Source organism: Symphalangus syndactylus, chromosome 12, assembly GCF_028878055.3.
Source record: "Symphalangus syndactylus isolate Jambi chromosome 12, NHGRI_mSymSyn1-v2.1_pri, whole genome shotgun sequence".
Taxonomy (NCBI): Eukaryota; Metazoa; Chordata; class Mammalia; order Primates; family Hylobatidae; genus Symphalangus; species Symphalangus syndactylus.
The window spans coordinates 43,687,008-43,712,828 of record NC_072441.2 but is presented as its reverse complement, the minus strand read 5'-3'; the positions used below and the strand labels follow the sequence as shown (position 1 = coordinate 43,712,828).

At 37.0% G+C, this 25,821-nt stretch overlaps 1 protein-coding gene across 1 annotated transcript in view; it reads right to left on the bottom strand.

Annotated features, from left to right (window-relative positions):
* Nucleotides 1-2,826: 2,826 nt before the first annotated feature.
* ZNF326 (zinc finger protein 326) overlaps nucleotides 2,827-25,821 on the bottom strand; it is a 62,671-nt gene continuing 39,676 nt past the window's right edge. Inside the window, exon 13 of the mRNA XM_063625374.1 lies at nucleotides 2,827-21,521. Within this exon, the coding sequence (XP_063481444.1) occupies nucleotides 21,382-21,521 (140 nt within the window). The 3' untranslated portion in view covers nucleotides 2,827-21,381. The remainder of the gene's footprint in view (nucleotides 21,522-25,821) is intronic.

The window sequence follows — 25,821 nt, the reverse complement described above, 5'->3', positions numbered from 1 at the left end:
TTAATTAATGACCCATGGTCACACTGATTAATCCTTCTTCTTTTCCCCTCTCCCACTTCTGTCCTCTCCATCAAGGTAAATTTTTTCTACCCTAAAAGAATAGAATAGCAGTTTACTAATAAATCATGCCAAATCATTTCCTTTTCCTGACACGAGTTATTATGTCAGTACATTATAAGAAAATCATAATGTCCTAGATCTCAGAAAGACATTTGAGTTGGTTTTTCACACACTATTCACTTCCCCTACTTTCATTATTATTATATATGTCATTCCACTGCCCAAAAACCTTTAAATAATCTCTCATTACATTTAAAATTACATTCAAAGTCATTTGCTTTGCAATGCAAACCTCTATAATTTGATTTCTACCTGCCTTTCTAATTTGTCTCACATACAAAACCAACATAACCATCGCAGGCAGTTTTGGTTTTTTTCCAATGTAAGAAAATTTGTGGTCGTGCTTCCTATCTTTGACCATGAATAGTTTGTTTGCTGTTTCAGTGGACCTGTTTCTGAAGGGCTCTTACTATTTCTAAAAATCAAACTCATCCCTCCACAGAGGAAGATTTTTTCCATTACTGAAAACATTGCCAAAAAACAAAAGTGCAATAGGATCCACAAGAAATTCTAAAACAAGTGTTTTATAAATAATGCGAGTAAGGATAACATCATTAAAACTAGTGCTTACCTTTCCAAGGTGACCATTTTGAAGGGACTGTCTCATTTGAAGTGAAGGTTCTTACAGCTGCTAAAAAATTGGTCTCCTTTCTTTAGCATCTCCAGATGGACTCTTAGTCTTCACTTCCTTTTGCACAAAGCTTATGTGAAATAGATGGTTGGCTCCAGTTTCTGCATTCTTCTTTTTTCCATTTCAATTAATTTTTACATTTTCTGTTTTGCATTTAAAATAGAAAAACTCAAATAACAAAATCAATACATTAAGCAAAAGAATTTAATGTGTTTTGTTTTCTCTATTGTATGAACAAATAAATTAAAATGGAACATAAATTTTATCACAATTTTTACAGGATTTTTCATCGGTGTATTAACAAGTAAATTGTTTTTAACTCATTGGTGTCAAATGGTGAATTTATTTTCCAAAATTAAAACACTAGTTATTCCTAAGATTTTTGTGTTTTATTACTTTTAATCCAAAGACAAATAAATAAGAGCACTTCCAAATAGGAAAAAATTCTATTTAACTGCTAAATATAGCATAAAATTAGAAGATTTTGCTGTGTGTGATTACGCTATTCCCTTATAGAGAAAATAAGATAGGCCAGGCTTCCGTCACCTTCTCTAGGCACTCTTGAACATTCTACATAGCTGAGAACTAAAAGAACAAATACGGAACTGAAACAAGGAGGACATAAGGCATAAAACCTCTCAAGAATTTTTTAAGATGAAAGCTTTTAAATGTGATATAGAAAAATAATGTTACCATTGATTAAGCACCTTTCTCTTTTTTTTATTATACTTTAACTTCTGGGATACATGTGCAGAACATGCAAGTTTGTTACATAGGTATACACGTGCCATGGTGGTTTGCTGCACCCATCAACCCATCACCTACATTAGATATTTATCTTAATGCTATCCCTCCCCTAGCCCCCCGACCCTCTGACAGGCCCCAATGTGTGATGTTCCCCTCCTTGTGTCCATGTTTCTCATTGTTCAACTACCACTTACGAGTGAGAACATGCAGTGTTTGGTTTTCTGTTCCTGTGTTAGTTTGCTGAGAATGATGGTTTCCAGCTTCATCCATGTCTCTGCAAAGGACATGAACTCATCATTTTTTATGGCTGCATGGTATTCCATGGTGTATATGCTTACTTTCACCTTCACAGGAAATGAATTGCATAGCTTACACACACACACACACACACACGCACACACACGCTTCCAGGTCAGTCTAACTGCTCTCCTGAGTTCAACTCCCAGTTGCTCTTAGCTGTTTACCTCTTTTCTCACTTTGGGTGTGTTGGCTTTATTACAGCTGAGTGGTTTCTGACCACTACATCCCCTAGACCTGCTCTTCAGTCCTTTCCTCATCTCTACTCAGCAACCTTACCATACTCCACACCAGCTTTTTTATACCTTCATACTCTTAAGCACAAAGCCCATAAATCATCCCTGCCCTCAACATTTTTGGGAGATGGGGGTTGGGGCGGGGGAGAAGCCAGCAAAAGTTGAAAGTCCTTCATGTCCTTTTCCTTTTTCCTCTAATTTATCTAAATTTGAGCCCATTGTGCCCATCAACCCTGGTCTGAGACGAATCCCTCCAAGTTCTCCATTTCCTTCCATCCTGTATTGTCTAAGACCTCATGTCCTCCATCATCCTCTCTCCTCTCCTCTCAGCCCCTCCCTATCCACCAGATTCTTGCCTTCTGCTTATAAGTACACTCATTTTTTTCTGCATTTTCTTCTTGATTCTGTTACTCCCTTTGTCTACCAGTTCTTTCCCTTTACTGCCAAAGAAATAGTTGACTTCCTTATTTGCATGCCCTCTACTGGATTCACTTCTCATCTCACTCTAATCCAGATTTTGCTTCCACCTTCACCAGTAAAATAGGGACTCTCTTAGCATAATTATTGTAATGGCAGCCAAATCTGATACTCCTTTGCAGTCTTCATCTCACTTGACCTTTCGTTAGCATCTGACCTACAGATCACGTCTTCTTTCTCAGAATTTCTGAACCTTGTTTTAGTGCCATGGACCTCTTTGACAGTCTGATAGAGCTTATGGACTACTCAAAACATTGCCCTTAAATAATAAAATAAAATACACTTGGAATTACAAAGAAAACCAATTTATTGAAAGACTGTTATAAAAATATTTTTATTTGTGACATAACAATACATGTACTACTTTATTAAAGCATTCAGTGAGAAGACAGTAGATCTAATAATTACCATAATCTCAAAGTATTAATGACATATCTACAACAATTTAATGTGGCATGAAAATATCTATAATTTCTACTAATGAAATTCACAGGTAGTATAAATACTACTATGGTTTGTTACCAATATTCATAATAAATTCTATTTGATATGTTTTTCCACATTCACCTTTAGGTCTTTAATCCATCTTAGGTTCAACTGTGTACATAATGTAAAATAAAGATCCAACAGTATTGGAGATACAGTCGGTGAAAGAGTGAGCCAGTGCTATATGATGTTCCAAACACACTGTAGTGAACAATCTATCATTTTCCATCCAATTTATGACACCACCATGTATCCATGGCTCTGTCTGCACTATTAATTTCGTTTCCTTTTTTCCATTTGGTCTTATGTGTGTTCTACATGGTTTATTATAAAATAGCATTGCACATGTTTCTTCTCCTTGTTATTCCTTTTCAAAAAAATAACTCTTCATGAATATTCATTCCAGGTAAATTTTTTAAACCTTGAGTTCTTGAAAAAAATCCTACTAGAATTTTTATTAATATTGTATAATGTATAGATATAGAAAGAAGTTGATATTTTTATAAGTAATGCCATCCATGAACTCTATTTATTCTGATCTTTTTGTGTCCCTTAAAAAAGTTTAAAACTTTTCTCTTTAAAAGTCCTATCTGTTCTTTACTAGGTAATTCCTAGATACTTTATTGTTTTTTGTTACTGTTAATATTATAAATAATATCTTCTTTTTCATCATACTCTAGTGGGTTATTGTTGGTATAGAAAGTGCACTATCAATGTATGTAAGTTTATCTTGTATCAAATAACACTGCTGAATTCTCATTTAAGCTCTAATTGACTGCTAAACTCTGCTAGATTTTCCATGTTGATAATTATATCATCTGTAAATTATGACTGCTATGTCCCTTCCCTTCCAATTTCTGTATCTTATTTATTTTTCTTATTATGCTGGCTAGAATCCCCAGTACAATGTTGAATCATTATTAAAATAAAGATAAAGGACATCCTCAAATTTTCCTGAATTTCAAAAGGAATTCGTCATTCTTAAGTACTGTATTTCTTGAAGATTATTGAATGTGGTCTATATTGTATTATGCCCTTTCTATGGCCAGTTTTCTGGGTTTGTTTTTCAAGATATATATGCTAAACTACATCAAAATTTTTCACATGGATTAAAATCATCTCATAATTTTTCTCCGTTAGTCTGTTAATGTGGTGAATTACTCTGACAGATTTTCAGATACTAAACCATCTTTGCATTCAATAGATAAACCCTACTCGATTGTAATGTATCATTTCACAGTATAACATCAGAGTTTTGTTAACTTATATTTCATTTAGCATTTTTTCATAGTTTTTAAATGGGCTCACAAGTAAAATGAATCACTAATTTTCTTTCTCCTCCATACTAACTTGATCCAGTTTTGAAGTCATTGACAATTTCACTCTATAAAATAAATCAAGCACTTTAAAATGTTTAATTTTATGTTATGTAAATTTCATATTAATTTTTAAAAATATTTTGGGCAGTTGCCTTTAATTTTCTATTTTGTTGTACAACTTGTTTAAGATAGAGGTGTCCTCTTTCTTGAAAAACTGATAGAAGTCATCTATAAAACCACCCAGGCCTGGGGCTTTTTGAGGGGAGGGATATCTTTATAACATCAGACTCCTTATTGGTCTTTGACTTATTCAAATTTTTTTCATTCTTAAAACAAGTTTGACATTTTATATTATTCCAGAAATTTATTCATTTCTTTCTTGTTTTCAACATTTTGGTCAACATTTGGTCATGATAGTCTTCAAAAGTTTCATAATATCTTTGTATAGGCAACTGTTTCCTTTACACTCCCTACTGTGCAAAATTTAATATGCCTCTTCTGCTTTATTTTCTCATCTGTAAAATGGAGATAATAGTGCCTACCTCATAGGGTTGCCATGGGGATAAAATGCATTAGTAGATGTAAAGAGTTTAGAGTAATATACAAGTACTACACAAGTGTAACAATGTAGTAAGCACTACATAGGTGTTAGCTGTTATTGCCCATCTAAAAATTTTCAGACAATGAGCTTTTCAATTGACTAGTCTTCTCTAATTTGAAGTAATTCTACAGTTTATTATTTTGTCTTGCTTTTCTTTTGTTTTGTTTCTTTTTCCTTTCTCCTGGTTATTTTTTCTAAGTGTATTCAATTTATCTTTTTCCAGTTTTCTAAATTGACATATTAGTTTATTTGATTATATTCTCATACGTTCTATCAGAGCTATACATTTATTTCTAAGCTCTATTTTGGCTATGTGAAGATACTACATAGTCTTTTCATTGTCTTTCCCTTCTATGTACTTCCCAATTTCCCTTACAACTTTTCTCTGTGATATTTTTATTCAAAAAATGATATCTTATTTTTTTGCCCTTTGGTCAGAGAACATTGTCTGAATAGTGCTGATTATCTTCACTGAGACTTCTTTGTGCTTGGTATGTAGTAAAGTTTTTAAATGTTCTACCTGTGCTAGAAAATGATTTATACTCTCTGTTGAGAGTAAGATTATATTGTTTACATATGTATGTGTATATGTTAGTTCAAGCCTATTAGTTATATTATTTATACCAGATATTATTTACTTTTTGTTTGCTCAATTAGTTCTCGAAAGCAATACAACAATATCTCCAACTATAATTTTTAATTTATCCATTTTTTCTCCATAGTTTGTCAGTTTTGTCTTTTATTATTACGTTTTCTTGATTTGTTGTTCCTTTCACCAGTATACCATGTCCTCCACCTTAAATTCTATTATTTAAATAGTGCTTTCATTAAGGTCTCTTTAAAATTCCAGCTTAATGTGTTCATTCTCTCTTGCCTGCAGGGACCCTGACTGATAACCGATGCAGAAAGCTCTATGCCAATCCTGTAAATCTCTTAACATTCACTTTATACTTTCTATCTCTTTATCCTTCTTAATGCCTTCCAAAAGAGTTCCTTGTCCTCATCTTCCAATTCACTAATTCATTCTGTGGCTATATTCACTCTGCTATTTAATCAATTTATTGAATTCTTATTTTCAATAATTACAATTTCATACCCAATATTTGCACTATGTTCTTCCTAACTTCTTGTTACTGCTTCATATCTCCAACTTATTTCCTGTCAACCTATTAGATGATAGTATGCTTATTTTAAATTCTTATTCTTTGGTTTCATTAATCCTGCATTAAACCTGGTAAACGTTGCTCCATTTATTTTCTTTCTGTAACAGTGGTTTTACTCCCCTGGTATTTCTTTCCTTCTAGTATGCAGGTTCCTCTAGGAAACCGACCCCCTAGTGAACACTGATCAGTGTTATGCACCTGAAAGTGAGGCACGAAAGCCCAGGCCCTTACTCTCCTTCGTATGACCTTAGGGAGTATAAAAGGGGAGACATGCCTTCTAGTGGAGAGTGGCTGGCATTAAAATCTAGGTTTGACCACTTCTCACTGGGGTTTCCTGCACCAGAGAACCATGCTTCCTAGAGAACCCCCATCCTGGTCTTTCTTATGGCCTAGCCCATGTGATATGGGTAGATGTGGGCCGGGATGAAGACCTCTGGCTTTCATCTGCTCTTATCCCCAACCTGACTCAAGTAGAAGCCTGATGTTACTCCCTTACTCCCACCAGTTGCTGGGCTAGTGCTACCATTTTTCTTTCTTGACACTTCAGGTCATGACCTACTCAGAACAACGGGGAAGAGAAAAAGAAATGGCACAACTGAAAAGTTATCCATTGCCTACTCCTGTCCTAGGCACACGGCCTTCTTCTGCTCTGGGCAACCACTGATTTCCAATAAAGGGCTCATCAAATTTCTCTCTCTTCAGGGACTTGTCACAATTCTTTGTCCTTCTCTTAGAGTCAACAACCTTCTTCATGCTCTGTCACAGCTTCTGTGTTGAGTTCAGGGGAGGTAATTCATGTTATCTCACAACTACTTAACTGTAAAGGATAATCATCTCTAAAAAGGTGGTGGGCGGCATCTTACAGAAAAGCAAGGATTATTTGGATAATCTTAACTAGCATACTCAATGCATACCTGAGGTTCAGAGCATAGCTGAACACCAGCCCAAGGTAATTTCCATTTAGGGCAAGTCATGGTAAGTACAATTACCAAGACTATCATTCCCTTATGTATGAGAAAGCTACTGAGTGAATTCTCAAGTATTCAAAAGATGGAGACTGGAAGAAATAAGAAGAACCAAAGAAATCTCCATCTATCTGGAGTACCTTCTGCTAAAATTCCTACTTTCAAGATCTGATTCTACCATTTGACCTTGCAGAAGTTATTTAACTCTGCATGCTTTAGTTTCTGCATTTGTAAAATAAGATAATAATAGTACCCACTTCGTGGGGCTGTCGTGAGAGTAAAATGATTAATAAATGTAAAGAGTATTAATAACATCTGGAATGTAATATGTAGTCAATAAATGTTGGATATTATTTAAATATTTTCAAATATAATAGCTAGAACAGCAAAAGAGCCCCAGATTAAGAGTCAGAAGATCTGAGTTCTAAATCCAACCCTGGGATTAACCCACTCTATGAACTTAGGCAAGTCACTTCTCTTTGGCTCAATTTCCTTATGCATAAAATGAGGTGTTTGGACTAAAATTTCTCTAAGTTCCTTCAATTGTATAATTCCAGTTGTAACATGTTCTTAATTCTTCACTAAATGAACATATATGAATATATGAACATATAAATATATAAACATATATTAAGTGGGAATCAGGCTTTTTGTTCTATGAACATTTACCAAGGCAGTGTGCAAAAATAAATAAAAGACCCATGTTGCCATATGGGAATTCAGTACATTTAAATTTTGTGAGTATCTCTGTACCCGGGGGTTGGCCACAAAAGAACAAAAGGTGTGAGTATATTCTGTGGGTGGGAGAAGTTGTTCCATAGCTTCTGCCTCCAAATTTAACTACAATGTGTACTGCACCACTCTCAGTGAAATAACACAAATGACAATTAGACAATTCACCCATTTAGAAAAAAAATGTGCCACTCATTGCCAGCACTCATTTAATTTTACGTAAACACGCTCTTTGAGGCTGAAGCAAATCTGACTGATTTTCAATGTGAAAATAAAAGATAAAAACTATTTGTATTAGTACATCCTCACACTTCTAAGAAGTTCCCTAAGACTGGGTAATTTATGAAGAAAATAGGCTTAATTGACTCAGTTCTGCATGGCTGGGGAGGCCTCAGGAAACTTATAATTATGGCAGAAGGGGAAGCAGGCACCTTCTTCACAAGGTGGTAGGAGAAGGAAGAGCAGGGAAACTGCTACTTATAAAACCATCAAGTCTCATGAGAACTTACTATCATGAGAAGAGCATGGGGGAACCATCTGCATGATCCAATCACCTCCCTCCCTCAACACACGGGGATTACAATATTAAGATGAGATTTGGTGGGGACACAGATCCAAACCACATCGTCGTTCTTGGAGTTATTTCTAAACAGCACTAATATCAGAATTGTCTATTTCAGAAAAATCGGATTCATCAAATCAATCTTCAGGCAACAACTGTTCAAGGACAATGTTAACATCACACATAGGAATGCTATGTTTTCTAGGATCTGACATTTTCAGCAATTGAGAATTACTATATTTTGTAAGCCAGAATACCATTACTAAAAACAGAATCCTATAAATAGAATGATGTTTTTCGTTTCCAAAGTTGATATACTAGAGCAATGCAAAAATAATTAAAAAAGTGAGATATTTTGTGGCAAGGTTATCTCAGGGTCTTGCAGCCACAAGCGCCACTGGTGAGTATTCTCAAGGCAAATCTGAAAAGGGTTAACATACATTTCCTCTGGCCAGAGGTATGAATGGCCATGGAGACACAATGCACAATTGTAACAGAAATAACAACATATTTCAAAGTATGCAGAGGAAGGATGAAGAAGGATTTACGACATGTTTTTGGATAGGACAAATCAGTCATCCTACCCAACTTCCAAAATTAGAGCTTTCTTCCTTTGGCTACAGCATTAAATCTCTATTAAAATGCAGTTGACCCTGAGAGGGGCAGCAGGCATTTGTGCCTTAGTATAAATGAATTTAGTCACTTCTTTGCCCTAAACAAAGGGAAGCAAGCATGAGGAAAGAGTGCCCTCATTAGAGAGAAAAGGCAAGGCAGGGAGATAACTGTAAAAGTCCTCCAATCTCTTCATACGCATACTCTATTTAAATAATATTTAATTGAATTATGTAATTACAGTTACAAACAGATTTAGGAACAAGCACAGGGATGCACTACAAACACACACCTTACAAGGTGGGCTGATGCACATGGGAGCAGTGAGTGGCCAACTAGCAGGAGCACCCAGCCAGCAGGGGCATCCAAAGGCAAGACTGCTGCAGGAATGGAGCATGTGGGCTGGTCAAGAGCTTCAACTGTACTTCACAATTTTTCTCAGGGTTGGGTCTGACTGTATACCGTGACGAAACTCTACTGCTGAGAATTCAGAAATATAAAATAACACATAACCCAAATAAGTAAATGTCATCCCATTTTTGAGCCACAGGGTATGACAAGTACATCTACCATGTGCCAAATGCTAGGCAGTGTTAGGTGCTTCATGTTTATTATCTTATTTGGTCCTCACCATAACACTATGATATAGGTACTATTTTTCTGTTTTATAAATGAGGAAACTGGGGCATGGACAGGTTAAGTCATTTTCCCAAAGACAGAACAGCGATCAAGAGGTGGAACCAGGATTCAAACCCGTATCCACTGACTCTAAAGTCTATGTTCCTTGTTACTATATTTTGCTAAATTTTATATGTGTTACTGTAAAATATTGTCAACGACACATATTAAAAATTAAAAATTTCGTGGCCGGGTGCGGTGGCTCACACCTGTAATCTCAGCACTTCGGGAGCCCGAGGCAGACAGATCATGAGGTCAGGAGATCAAGACCATCCTGGCTAACAAGGTGAAACCCCGTCTCTAGTAAAAATACAAAAAAATTAGCTGGGCGTGGTGGCGGGCGCCTGTAGTCCCAGCTACTCGGGAGGCTGAGGCAGGAGAATGGCGTGAACCCAGGAGGCAGAGCTTGCAGTGAGCCAAGATTGAGCCACTGCACTCCAGCCTGGGTGACAGAGCAAGACTCCGTCTCCAAAAAAAAAAAAAAAAAAATTAAAAATTTTGTTTAGGCCAGGCGTGATGACTCCCACCTGTAATCCCAGCACTTTGGGAGGCCAAGGTGGGTGGATCGTGTGAACCCGGGAGCTCAAGACCAGCCTGGGCAACATGGTGAAACCCTACCTCTACAAAAAACACGAAAATTAGCTGTGCATGGTGGTGCACACCTGTAGTCCCGGCTACTTGGGAGGCTGAGGTAGGAGGATTGATTGAGCCTGGGATCAAGGCTACAGTGAGCCGTGATCACACACACTGCACTCCAGCCTGGGCAAAAAGAGCAAGACCCAGTTCACCACCAGATGCCAGACCCTGTGCTGTACACAGGGAATATGAACATGAGGCCAGGCACGGTGGCTCATGCCTGTAATCCCAGCACTTTGGGAGGCTGAGACAGGAGGATCACCTGAGGTCAGGAGTTCGAGACCAGCCTGGGCAACATGATAAAACCCCGTATCTATTAAAAAAAATACAAAAACTAACCAGGTGAGGTGGTGGGCACCTGTAATCCCAGCTAGTTGGGAGGCTGAAGCAGAAGAATCATTTGAACCCGGGAGGCAGAGGTTGCAGTGAGCTGACATCGCACCACTGCACTCCAGCCTGGGTGACAGAGCGAGACTCTGTCTCAGGAAAAAAAAAAAAAAAAGTATATGAACACGAATTCCTAAGGAAATCTGACTCTATTAAAGAATAAAATATGGCAAGGCCACCTGGGTTCAAACACGAACTCTATTTCTAACTAGTTGGAAACCTCAGGAAAGTTATTTGACGTCTTTGAACTTGAGTTTTCCTAGGTGCAAAATGGGATAAGAAGAGTTCCTACCACATAGGGTTGTTGGGCACAGGCAAATATATTAATATTTAGCAGAGTGCCTGAGAAACAGTGGACGCACAATAAACATCAGCGAACACGATTATTGTCACTGACACTGTGAGTACTCATGGGAGGTAATCACACAGCATGACTATTTCTGACGCCCACTGTCCCTTTTAAAATTTATGTAGCGGGGGAAGTACTTCCCCTGACCCTGGACAAAATCTCAGCCATCATCACAACCTTTCTGATTATTCCTAGGTAACAATAACTTTAAAAAAAAGTGTTCAGGTCACTTTAGGCCATAAAAGCTCTTAATTCAGAAATCAGAAAGTCCAGTCCCTCATAAGAAGTATAACTTGTAACCTGATTTAATGTTAAATTGTCTCCCAGGAGGGTTTTGCTGCAGGCTGGCAGCACTTAGTAAGAAAAAGAGGCCTCTCCCTTGCCCCATCCCCACACGTCTTTCCAGCCCTCAGCATTTCTTCTCTCCCCCAGCTTGTTGTCTAGTTTCTGACCCTGCCAGAGGCAAAGAAAGTGGGATGGAGGAGAGGTAAAGGTGGGCAGAAAGTTCTTATTTTAACTGATTCTCTTTTGGGCCAGCTTCTTGCTCTGAGGGCCTGATAGGTGTTTAAAGATGACTTTTTCTAACAATTCCCTGGGTTTTTCAGGGCTCTCCCCCACCAAAAAAAAAAAAAAAAAAAATAGAAATATTTGAATACTCTTCATCTGACAGAAATAATGTATCTTACCCTGGCTAGCCACCTCCTTTCTCTGCCGTCCCGTCTCTCCTCCAGGCAGCAATCTTGGGAAGGATTTTAAATGACTCCTGCCTGGCTCAGGCTCCCACATGGCTCACATTTGCTCCAAGGGAAACTCTCCCCCAGCTAACTCTGGGAGTGTCTCCTTGCTCCTGCCATTAGAGCAGCTGGCCATCCTGTCCCTTTGCCTTTTAAATTTTCCAAGTAGGATTCAGAAAGCAGCTGTGTCTTCCTCACTGCCAGAGACACACATCTCCATGAGGTCCCTTCGGAAGCTGGACTTCATCTGAAGGGAAAAGCAGTCTCTGTGCTCTTCCTGGCAGGGGCAGGGTACTCACAACCACGCTTTCTCAAGAGAAATCCTATCAAACTTCCCCTCATCTCCACTCTCTCGATCCTTCGATATCTTTAATGTGGGTGGGGTTTTTTAAGAGTCAAGAAACTCATGAAAATTTGCATTTTTGGATGGCAAACCACTTTGGAATTTCATACTTATTGCAACTTGGCACCTCAGTTAAAATGTCCAATTTAATATTTTATTACATTATTATCATTTTTATTGAAATATGAATTAACTCTTCATGATAGACTTAACTGCTGTGATACAAATATAAACAAAGTACAATGATAATATAGAAGAATAAACAAATTTTATCCAGGTTTGAGAGTAGAGCGCTGAGGCAATAACATTTGAGTTGCGCCTTCAAGGATCCGCTTGGTCATTTAACAAACATTTATTGAATACCTATTATATTCAAAGTAGTATTCTAGGTGCTTGAGATAGATCAGTGAATAAAACAAAGATCCCTGCACTCACAGATCTTTTATATTCTAGTAGGAGGATGGGAGAACAGACAATAAACATAATAAATTATATAATGTGTTCAAAAGTGGTAAGTGCTATGGGGGAAAAAGAAAACTAAGGCAGGAAAGAAAAGCTTATGAAACAGAAAAGAGGAAAGAGATTACCGGGGAAAAGTACTATGAACAAAGGCCTGAAAGTTTAAGGGGAATGCCACAATCAAAGAACTAACGATAGGGTGGTGTGGCAAGAGTCAAAAGCAATATTAAAGATGTATGTGTGTGCGGCCCCTACCTCAGGCCTCATCTCATCTCAACAATTTGCGCTAAGCACCGTTGTTTGCACATTGCCTCCACCTTTTTTCTGGAACTCATGAGAGTTTGCTTTTTGTTCTTATCCCTATGGATACATGTCTGAAACCTAGAAAGAAAAAGTGCAAGAACTAATTTAACAATTTTTAATTTGAAATTCCATAAGACGGAGCTGAAAAGTCTTTGGTGCCTATTCAGCAACAATCAAAAAGAATGTCAAACACCTATACATCGTAGGCAATCAGACGTGAAAATGCACAGTAATACGGTCCTTGTCCATCAAACAAAGTATGGCAGAAAAGGGAGAAGCAAGCCCCCCACCTCTGCACAGTCCAGCAAGGCTCTGCCACAGTAGGACCCACTGCTCAGGGCCCAGCACTGACATCACCTGGTGGGAGACACCACAGCCAAGCACTAGAAACAGAAAGAAGAAGCCTCGCGCCGCTTGCTTCACAGGCAGTCTAGACAGCAGGCAAAGACTGAGAGGTAAAGCAACAGAGATGAGAAAGAACTAGAGGTTCTGCAATAGAGTTAGGTTTAAAAAAAAAAAAAGCAATATGAATTATTATTGTAACCATGGCTTCATTTCCCACCGTTATCCCAGGTTAACCTGTCTTGAGGAAAAGCCACCAATAGCAGCAAGGACTGTGGACTGTATTCACCACTACTGTAACTATAATAGCAAATGTATCTTAAAAGTGCTGCTGTGATGAATCTAATTCTCTTTCCTTTAAATACAAACCAAAGTCTTCAGGACAGAGTTAGCCTTCAGGCTAAAAATTCCCCATTGAAATTCTAATCCCAGCTCTTTCATTGAAATAGCATCAATCAGACCATCACCAGTAAATAAGTTCTTTAAGTTCTTAACTCCCTTCTTTAAATGAGGTTTCCATAATCAGCTTGGAGATAGGTTCCCCAAAAGTTAAGCTCCAGATCCATATGCTGTGCCCAAAGACAGCAACTTAGAAATGATTTTCTACAACTTTTAGAAGGGGATATGTTTTCATTGACAACAACAAAAAAAGATACAGAAAAATGTGATTTTATGGGCTGAATCCCTTTTGAAAGGTGGGACTCTGCTGCCCCCTGCTTCCCACTATAAAAACTGCTTAGGGCAGAACTGGCAATCACTAAATCATTGAAGAACCAGTCTCTCTCTGTCTCTCTCTCTCTCTCTGTCACATACACACACACACACACACACACACACACATGCACAAACACACATACACACATGCACACATACCCCCAAACCAAAATTACCGACAATACTTTAGCTTAGGGTCTCCAAAGACATCCTCTGTTACCCAAACCTCTTTATTATGTAAAGACTGGTTACCTAGACACAGTGATAAGGGCCCGGGATGGCTTCAGCATGCTGAAGGGCACCATAGATCTGTCTTTAGAATCTCTTCCTGTCTGTGCTCTTCTTGGAATACTCCTTGGATTTTGACCATCATTTCCTTGTTGACAGAGAAACTCCAACACTTACCACCCAAACTTTATTCATACTTGAATATCCAAAAAGGCCTTCAAACTCAAAATGACCAAAATGAAGCTTAGCATTTCTCCTCACAAACCAACCAACGTGAGGCTTTCCTTCAGCGAGCTTGATTTATTTTCATGGTACTACTATTCTTCAGTCACTCTAGTTAAAAAATCATAGTCCATCTTTGATATTTTTCCATCTCACTGGCCTCCTGCTTCAAATGAATCGCAGGTACTGCCTTCTTCTATGTGCATCTTTTAAACCTATTGCCTCCTCTCCAGCTACCCATGTTTAGGCCTTCCTTGGGTTATCACCTTTTCTGTCTGGAATGTTACACTAGCCTTCTAACTGCACTCTCCACCTCATACCAGCTTGTCTTCATTCCAATACATCTTAAAATTGCTGGCAGGTTCATCCTCCTGAAGTACAGCTCTGCTCATGTCACCCCATTGTCTCCCTCATGCCTCAGACAAAAATCCAAACCCTCTAGGCTAGCATCCAAGGCTCTCCATGACCTGCCACCCACTGACTCTTCTACTGCGTTCAAGTGACCTGCATATAAGGCACATATTGTTCCCTAGAGACAGTGCATGATTTTCTTCTGTGCCTTGCTCCTGCTGATACTTCCATGAATGCTTTTCTTCTGCCACTCCCATTATCTTCAGTTCTTTAGCTCCAAATCATTTGCATCATTCAAGTCCTAGGTTAAATACCACTTCCATTGCAAAGCTTTGCCTAATTCCTTCCATTGGAATATATCTTTCCTTCTCTGAAGTCTAATCACATTCTATCTGTTCCTTTCTTTTGTTCAAATGAACAAATACGTGTTCAATTTCTGCTGTGTACAGGAATATGCCTGGTTAAGGGCAAAATTGGGGCAAACCAAAACAGACATAATCCCTATCCTTGTGGATCTAACAGTCTAATATTTGCCACTTTCCAATTTGTATTCTGTGCAAGTCTTACTTTTCCTTCTAGACTGAAAATTTCATAAATGCAGTATGAAATTTTACATTTATGTATATTTCATTCATTTTATGCCCCTCTCATACATAATATCTAGCAGAATACACTGCATGAGTTTTAATACATATTTGAATAAATTAATACATGTATTAAATGTTACTATAGACAGATAGGAATGGCCATGTGACCCAGTTCTAATCAAAGAGACAGAGGCAAAGGTCTGTTAGAGAATTCCCAGGAAAATATTTGCTTTCCTGATAAGGGAGACAGATAGGTCTGGGGACAACCCTCCCTACTATCCCTTCTTTCTATCTTTAATGTAGACACATTACTCGGAGTTGCAACTGCATCTTGAGATTTTGTGGGGAAGGTCAAAAAAATTGAGATGCTGACTCAGACAACACTGAGCAGCTGATCCGATACAAATAGTCATCTAACTCCAGACTTCTTGTTATGTGAGAAAAGTAAACCCTGTTTCTTTAAGCCAACATACATAGACTTTTGTTGCTTGCAGCCAAATACAACCAAGACTGATTCTCAAACTCTCAAGGTAGTTTAGGGTACATGTAAGAGAACATTTTTAAAAGATAATGTAGCTCTGTTATTCAAAGACTCTTCAGTGTATAAATGTCAAATATCTTATCAAAACATCATATAGGAAGAGTCTTACACGTCTAGAAGGGATTCAAATTAAACTAAGAGTCATCATGAAACTAATCCTGAGGGAAAAAGCTGTAATGACCCATTGAGAAAACCTTGGTTGTGTTCATTGAGTGCCTGCCATTCTAAGTGCTAAGGTACCAGTGACGAATTAAACGATAAAATTATTGTTTTCATGTGGCTTACATTCCAGTGAAGGAGACACGTGATAAGCAAATAAATAAAATAATTTTAGATAGTGGTGAGTGGTAACAGAGTGATGGGATAGAGAATGATTACATGAGAAGTCCTCTCTGAGGAAGTTGCAATTTAACGTAGCTGAATGATGAACGGGAACCAGTCATGCAAAGGTTTGGGAAAAGAGCATTCTGGGCAAAGAAAACAATAACCACAATGGCTAAAAGACAGAAACAAGTGTCGAATATCAGAGGAGTGGAAAGGCCAGTGTACCTGTGGCATAACAGGTAAGGGGAAGAGTGGCAAGAGATTAGAAAGACAGGGGCAGGATCACATATGATATTGCTGGCATAGTACCAAATTTAGATTCACAGGAAGCCTTTAGAGAGGGCACGCAGAGAGACCTCAGTGTTTGGCAGTGGCCGCATGTAGTGTGAGCAAATATTCATGTGGACACTCCTTGGGGTATATGGAAAGCTGGTATAAGGAGTGGCAACTTCAGGGAAATTAAGGAAAGTAAGCAAGCAGGTGGAGGTAAGGACAAGAGACTTTGACCTATTTTTGTTACTGGACAAGAGAGCTTGACCTGTTTTCCTTACTATACTCCATGAGTACTCAGACAGCTGATGGATCCTAATGAAACTTAGGGATACATTTGTAACCAGAGGAGAAAGAAAGCTATTCAAGGCCTTTTCTCCCTCTCTCAAAATCTTCCTTGGAATATTGCCTCTTAGTTCCTGGGAGGCCCCTTCATGGGAAGTGACCGATTGAAGAACAGGGCACTGTCTCTATGTTACATACAGTAAAATCCTCACTTAACATCATAGACGGTTTCTTGGAAACTGCAACTTTAAGCGAAACAACTATAACAAAATTAATTTTACCACAGGCTAATTAATATAAACAAAATTAAGTTCCTATTTCATATTTCTACTCACAAAACACCACCAAATATCTAAAGACAAACAACACTAAACAAAGACATTAAACACAAAATAAATACGAGTATACATATGTTTAAGAAAGATTAATAAAAACAAATAAGATAATTATTTACCCAATTTTTGGTGAATCAGTGAGTGACCCATAGTGTTGGTGGATTAAATCAAGGAACACGTTTGCAGAGCAAAAATTGTAAGGACCACTTCCTCCCACCATGCAGTTCAAAAACAATCACAAATATGGCAGGCTCGCTGAGTACTTCCATACCGCATCATTTATTGTTGTGCATTTGTATGATTATTGTCTACTGTACAAATTTTGATTTTGATAGAAATTTATATTTATTCATTTATTCATTTGTTTGTCCAACCCACTCATTCCAATTCAGGGTGGTGGGTGAATGGAGTCCATTTGGGCAGCTCAGGACACAAGGGAGGAACTCATCCTGCACAGGACGCCATTCCCTTGCAAGGCACACTCACACACATGCATTCATTCACTCAGACTGGGACCATTTAGACACTCCAATTCATCTAGTATGCACAGCTTTGGGATGCAAGAGGGCACTGGAGTGCCCAGAGAAAACCAACACAGACATGGGGAGACCATGCAAACTCCACACAAACAACGGCCCAGCCAGGAATCAGTGTTTGTTTTCTCATCAATATTATAACAAAACAATATTATTTGAAGATGTGTTGTACTTCCTAACAATCATACACCACCACTGTTGACTACGAATTTTCTCCTGTGGGGTTTTGAGCATGGATGAAGTTAGAAGAAATAATTCAGGATCTCTGAAGCATGAGGGAAACCCATGAAGTCTACAGGGCATGTTTCTTATGTACAGTGTATCTAGAGGCAGTTTCTAGGCCTTATACAATTTTGTTTGGAAATCAGTGTCGTCAGATAGACTTGGGTAAGTAGGTCATTCCTGAATTGTAGTTGCCTCCTAATTGTCTTTAAGATTCCTAAGGACAAGGATTATATCTGTTTTGTTCATAACCATATACTTAGCTCCATGCATCAGTATCTGGCAGATAGTAAGCACCCAATATCTGTAAGATGAATAAATAATGCTTCAAGAAAACAAAATCATACAAGTTTATACAAATTAAAGAGATACCAGAAAGCAAAATAAAAATCCCTACACACATTTTTTTAAAGTCTATATATTTATAAATGATACATCTAAAAGAAAAAAAATAGCTGTAGCATTCCTTCATCCAACAAATTCCTTTCTGGGGCATCTACTATGTGGCATGCACTGTGCTAGAAGCTGGAGATAGAAAAAAGAGTGACACAAGAACTTTCTGGGAAGCAGAGGCCCACAGTGTAGAGTGGAGAAAGAAACATCTCCACATTTTTGTGCACGTTCTGATGAAGTAAGCAGGGGGTCAGGGGGCTCAGAGTTACTGGTGAATATAGAGAAAGAAGGCTGAGAAAACCCAGGAATACTTCCTAGAACAGCTGAATCTAAACTGCATTGTTTTGTTTTAGGAAAATCTTAATACCTTTAACAGAACATTTAGAATTTTGCTCTAAGTTAGTTCAAATTCCACACCTAATTTCCTTTAATATATCTAGACCAGTGGTTCTCAACTAGGAGTGATTTTTGCCTCCCATTTGGCACTGTCTGGGAACATTTTTGATGGTCACACTGCTGTATGCTACTGGAATCTAAGTAGAAACCAGGGATGTTGCTAAACATCCTATAATGCACAGGACAACCTCCCACAACAAAGAATTATCCAGTTTTGGCCACGTAGTGCCAAGACTGAGAATCCCTGATCTAGAATGGGAGAAGAATTAGGAAGTACCATGCAAATAAAAATATATGGTTTAGTCAAGGTTTCTCCAATGTAATTAATGTGACCACGGAAATCATTTAATTAGATGCCTCAACTGTAAGTCAATAAAGTACAAATAATAAAACAATCAGTTAAATTTTTTGTGATGACTGAATAAAGTACTTAAACATCGTAAGTACAATTCATATGTTTATATTAATCAGTTATATTCCTAACATTATGTATGAAGCCCAGGGTCTCAGGAAAACATTGCTTAATTAGAATTCCAAATTGAAGAATGTCATACTTAGACAGGATTTTTTATGTATAGCTTTCAGTTTCTAGGATAGAAGAGGCTTAGCCCACTCCTTTTGAGTTTAAAATTACATTATATAGTCATATGTTCAGCATCTTTTAGCTAGATATGTTTGTTCCCCATAGGAAGTTTATAACTTGTAAAGGGAGTTTTATGCAGAATACAAATTGGGAGTATTACATGACTACCTCTCGAGGGCACTGAGTTGTGCAAACAACATCATTTTATCTGACGTAGTGGCTTTGGATTGGTTTATCAGTTCACCCTACGGCTGTCTGGAATTATAGATCAGGGACATCACTGTCATACCTCAGCTGCTACAGAAAGCTACTGGAAGAAAAGGAGATTTATGAGTATTCTGGTTATACTGAACTAAGGACACAGGAGTTATACAACAAGGAGCCCGGTGGCTCTAAATTGCAGGCATTATGCAAAAAGAAAATGCAGAGTTGGGTGTCAAGGGAGTCCTCCAGGAGCAATAGGACATCTTTGTAAAGTCTCTAAAGAGTAAATTTAACAGTTATTAAAGAACACCACCCTGTTGTTACAGACACTGAACTTTGTATCACCAGAAAGGATACAAGGGATTTTCAGGAAAACATCTGTCATTTAACTGCGACAGTGACCCTCAGCACTGACAAGCAATTCAAACCCCACTTGAGTAGAGTGATTTAACCCTTTAGGGGTGGCTAAGTTTGAAGCTCTATTAGCAGGTTATTAATGTCCTTGTCAGTTGAGGATCTTTGATGCCAAATGGAAAAAAAAATCATTGAGAATAAGTGTGATTAATTCTTTTATGAGAACTTCATAAATTATTTCCTTTTAATTATACCAAATTATCAGGTCATGATTTTGTTAATTTTCACCAAAGGTCTGTGCAAACCTTAAAGAGAAACAAATGGATATAATGTAATCTTCAAAACATGTTATGAAAGATCAAAACAAGGTCAAAATGAATTCTAAAAACTTTTTTGCCTTAACTTCATGTAAGGATTTACCAGGCCAATACTTCTTTTTGTCTTATCTCTAATTAAAAATGAACAAACAAATAAGCTCTGTTTTTGTTGTTGTTGTTAAGTAATAATAGGAAAACTAAAATGTTAAGGGGCCAACCAGGCACCCTAGACAGTGCTAGGTGTTTATTTACATTCGTTTCATCTTTGTAACAATCTAGCAAGGAAGATAACATTATCTCCATGTGATAGATGAGAAAACGGAGGCTTTTCTTAAGTGTTTTTCCCAAGATGGACAGAACTAAAAGATGGTACAGCTGGGGTAGGAGTGGGGAACAGCAGGTAAGGAAGGTTCGTTAAATCCCAAGGCTAATAAGCTGTGTTACACTCTGCTGCCCCAAGGAATTACATTTTTATTTGTGTCAGACACATGAATATTAAAATTCTTTACTTGGAAGAGAAAGCATTAATACTCTAAGCTGATCATGAGCTCCCCTAAGCACCATATCCATATATCCAATTGCTTACTTGATAACACAATTTCAGCATCCCACAGGCAATGCCAATTTAACATGTCCCAAAATTGATTTATCATCTTCCTCATGTAAACCTGCTCTTCCTGTTTCTCTTAGCTTAAGAAACAGTATCAATATGTATCTCCTTGCAAAGGAAAATGGATCATAAGGAAATGTACAAAACCTATTAATAGCGCTATTTATCTTGGTGGTTAAATTCTAGTTATTTTTATTTTATTCTTTATGCTTCTCTACATTTTCCAGATTTAACATTTACATTATAATGTACCATATCATTATAACCTACTGTTTTAAAAATAAAAAAAAACCAGAAATTGGTAGAGTAAAAACAAAAGTCCACACTCTCCCAGTTCAACTTCCCTCTTCATGCATAAACGCTATTTATATATCCTTTCAGACATTTTTTCTAGGCAAATGTGTTTTTATTTCTATGCATCCTGTAGAAAGTTTGGAATTTGTATACTTGCATATATACATATATATAATTTTTCCTAAGTGAAACTCTAATATATACTATATATTATATTGTAACTTGCTTTTTTCCTCTTAACAATATATCTTGGAGATTTTTCCAAGTCAAAACAGAGAGATCTCTCTCATTCTTCCTGATGGCTAGAGAATTCAATTGTGATGCCTGTACCATAATTTAATTATTCCCTTTATTGTTAAATTTATTTCCTATTTCTCATTATTACAAATCATGCTGCAAAGACCATTCTTATAGCTATATCCTGTTTCATCAATTCTTAAACAAAAAAAAACTTTTTGCCTTCACATTTTATCATTTTTGGTGTTTGGATGCATCTTACCACTGATGGCTTGTTACCATCACTGTCATCCAGGTGGTATTTGTTTTGTAAACTCTTTTTTTGTTTTTGACGTTTTCCTATAGGAATAAAAAAAGCATTAGCCTTAATGCATTTTAGATTTTATGAAATAGGTATCTTTTCATTCGTGCATATTTCAGACATTTGTGATTTCTAGCAAATACATAGCTATTTACCGGAGGGATTGCTAGATTAAGGGGTATGTACACTTTCAATTTTGCTAGATACTTCCAAATTGTCCTCCAACTTATACAGCCATGGATCATCTTGGAAAGGGCTTGTTTTGTTTTCCTCACCAACAGTGACTACTACAATTCTTTTCATATTTACCAAGGTAATGGTTGATAAATTGGAGCTGTTGACTTAATTTATTCTTTCGACTCTTACACATATTGCAAATATTCCCCCCACCCCATTACTCTTCTTTCAACTTTGTTAATGGTGTCTTTCACCCTTCGGTTTTTTTCTTCATGTACCAAATTTGTCAAACTTTTTCCTTACAGCTTCTGGGGTTTATATTTCGCTTAGAAAGACCTCCACTCTGAAATTAGAAATGATTTTTCCTACATTTTGTTTTCGTACTTGGGTAGTTGTGTTTTGTGTTTTTCTTTTTCTTTTTTTAATCATTCATAGGCTCCTTTTCTTTTACCCATGATTTTTTTTCTTTTTTATTTTTTTATGACAGGTTCTCACTCTGTCGCCCAGGCTGCAGTGTAGTGGCACGATCTCAGCTCACTGAAACCTCCGCCTCCTGAGTTCAAGCGATTCTCCTGCCTCAGCCTCCCAAGTAGCTGGGATTACAGGCTTGCACCACCATGCCTAGCTAATTTTTGTATCTTGGTGGTTAAATTCTAGTTATTTTTATTTTATTCTTTATACTTCTCTACATTTTCCAGATTTAACATTTACATTATAATGTACCATATCATTATAACCTACTGTTTTAAAAATAAAAAAAAACATATATATATATATGTTTACATATAAAGAGGGGGTTTCACCATGTTGGCCAGGCTGGTCTCAAACTCTTGACCTCAAGTGATCCGCCTGCCTTGGCCTCCTAAAGTGCTGGGATTACAGGCGTGAGCCACTGTGCCTGGGCTTTTACCCATGATTTTAACATATAACTATGTATCTACATATTACTTGAGTTTGTTTCTTTAATGTTTCATTGATGTGTTTATCTTTGATATACTTATTGTAGTTTTGTTGTATGTCTGTAGTATGAAATGTAAGTCGTGTTCCTCATGTAAAACAAATTTCTTGGTTATTTACTTTGCATATGAGTTTCTGAATAAACTTAAGTGGTATATACTTCTAGTAATACACTAATATACGCTAACATCCATTCTCCCCTTTTTCTCTAATAGAAGCCCTGCTTTTTTGCTTAGGAACATGGCCATATAGAATAAACACAATTCCCATCCTGGAAGCTAGTTGTATTCATATGGCTGCTTTAAGCAATGAGATTCATGTAGAAAAGTAGGTACAATTTCTGGGAACAGTCCTTTTCTCCCTCTCCACTGGCTGGAATATACACAGGACGACTGAACATAAGGTTTGTTTGTTTGTTTGTTTGTTTGTTTGAGACAGTGTCTCGCTTTATCGCCCAGTCTGGAGTGCAATGGCATGATCTCGGCTCACTGCAAGCTCTGCCTCCCGGGTTCACACCATTCTCTGCCTCAGCCACCCAAGTAGCAGGGACTACAGGCACCCGCCACCACGCCCAGCTAATTTTTTGCATTTTTAGTAGAGACGGGTTTCACCGTGTTAGCCAGAATGGTCTCGATCTCCTGATCTCATGATCTGCCAGTCTTGGCCTCCCAAAGTGCTGGGATTACAGGCATGAGCCACCGCGCCCGGCCAAAGATAAGGTTTTAAAGACAGCAAAGTAACAAGATAGAGGGAGCCTCAGTCTCTGACACCTTGAAGGGTGACACCAGCCCTGCCTTGTCTACCTGAACTTACATATATGAGAAAGACACTTCAATATTCCTGAAGCTGGTATTTTTAACTTTCTCTTACCACCACTACTAACCCTAAGTAACAATTGGAATGGTAATTTATAAATTATCTGAAGATAACTGGCATATAGACAATATTTTTCAGACAGGAGCACAGTGTTTATTCAGGCATTTTATTTCCTCCATTAAAATGTATCATTTTCCTCATATGGATTTTGCATTTTTCCCACTGTTTATTCTTAGACAGTATACAGTTCCAGTATACAGTTCCAAGTTTTGTTGCAAATGGGATTTTCAAATTACATTTCCAATTGGCCAATGCTATATTCTATATACAGATTTTCTATATAGTACAGATTTTCATGGTGAACTATTAAACAAAACTACCTTTTGTCATTTCTAATAGTTTTTCAACTGTTTCTCTTGGATGTTTGTCTCTACAATCACACTGCTCAAAATAAGGACTATGTTTTCTCTTCCTAATACTTCTATTTCTTAGGGTTAAATGATTGTTGCATAGGCAACAGTCATTACTGTCTTAATCCTGACTTGAATGCAGATGTTTGATGAAGCTTTCTGGAAGACCTCCCTACTCCTTAGCCAAGTTGAAAAGGCTTTATTCTATTCTCAGCCTGACAAATTTAAATCTGGACTGTGTTAAATCTTAGGAAATGTTTTTCGAGCATCTATCAAGCTTATCGTGTTTTTTTTTTTAAGTTAAAGTAATAAATTTCCTAAAGGATTGAGTTACATAATACGTCATGTTGCACTTTTCAGATAAACCCTACTCTACCATGACACATTATTTTGGGGTATTTAATTGGTCATGTTTTTTCAACATGACCAATTTCAACAAATTACATTTGATCCTAAGTGAGACTGGTCTACAGTTATCTTTGATGAACAATTTTCTAGAATAAGGATTATGCTAGCCTCAGAGACCAAATTGAGATGTTTCAACATTTTGTATAATCTAGAACTGCTTAAATAAAATAGAGATTCTCTTTCATAAGTTATTTCCTTTTAAATGCAAGCATTACAAGGACAATGTTTTCTTTTGTCTGGTTTTTTAAAATTGATTTATTGCTATCCACTTGCTAATTTCTAGTTTCATTGCATTGTAATGACAGGATGGACCCTGAATTCCTACCTATCAACAAACAAAAAAAATTGTGGTTTTTGCTTCATGGTCATCTTTTCATGGCATTTGAAAAGAAATATTCTATAGCTATTAAAATTTGTGCACTATATAATTCAAAACGTTTCCTCTATTTTGAACTCTTTATCTGACAATTTCTAAGAGCTGTGTTCAAATACGTAGCTATGATTATAAATTTGACAATTTCTTGTTTACCAAGTTTTTCTTTACATAATTTGGTATCATGCTGTGCAGATTGTGTTTTATGAGTTAATTTCTGAAATCCCTGCATGTTCTAAAATTGCTAGAATGTCCTTACTGTGCCCTTACTCTTGATAGTTTCACTCAAGATAGAAGTCTAAATTCAAAATAGTTCTCCCTCAGAACTTCAAAAATAGCAGTATGTTGTAGCACTCCAATGTACAGATGACTAGTTTGAGACCAATGTGATTCTTTTCCCCTTACAGGCACACTGTTTCTCTTTAGACATTTTGAGATTTTTCTCTTAAGCTTGGGATTACACCTATTTTGTCCATATTCATCCTGTATGACTTTTTCATTGTTTTTGCTCAGCACTGGAGACTTCTAATATGAATCTTTCATCAGAAGATTTTTTTTTCCCTATTCTCCACTTCTTTTTTCACTTTCTGGAACTCCTCTGTATATTTATACCGTAACATACATACATACATTCAAAAATATTTATTGCATAGTATTTACCTGGCACTGTGATATATGCAGGGAATTCAATGGTGAATTCTCTATACATAACGGCTCTTAATCTCATGAAGTTTAATTTTTAAACAGACGGTGTTCTGGGTTTTCTGTGTCTTTAAGAGATACATCTACGTGTTTTACTGTAACTTCCATCTTTTTTATCTTTTCTTGTAAGCTCTGGAAGTATCTTCAGCTCAAAATTCTAGCTCAGTAATTTGATTCTCAGCCATGTTTATTCAACTAATCAGCCTAAAACAGTTTATTTTCACAACTGTTTTTTATTTCCAAGATACTTCCTTATAGCAACTTGCATTTTTAAAATTAGTACAATAACCTCTAAAATATTTGAAGATTATAATGACATAATATGATGAGGATTACATATGAAACTATTATAAGTCGTACTAATTATTATTCCATATAATACTAATTATACTTGGTCATTTTTTCCCCCTGAATTGTTTCCCCAGGAATTTTCTGCTTGTTAAGTTTGCTGTATATTTTTCATGTTGCTCTTTTCCTTAAATATTTGCTGTTTCT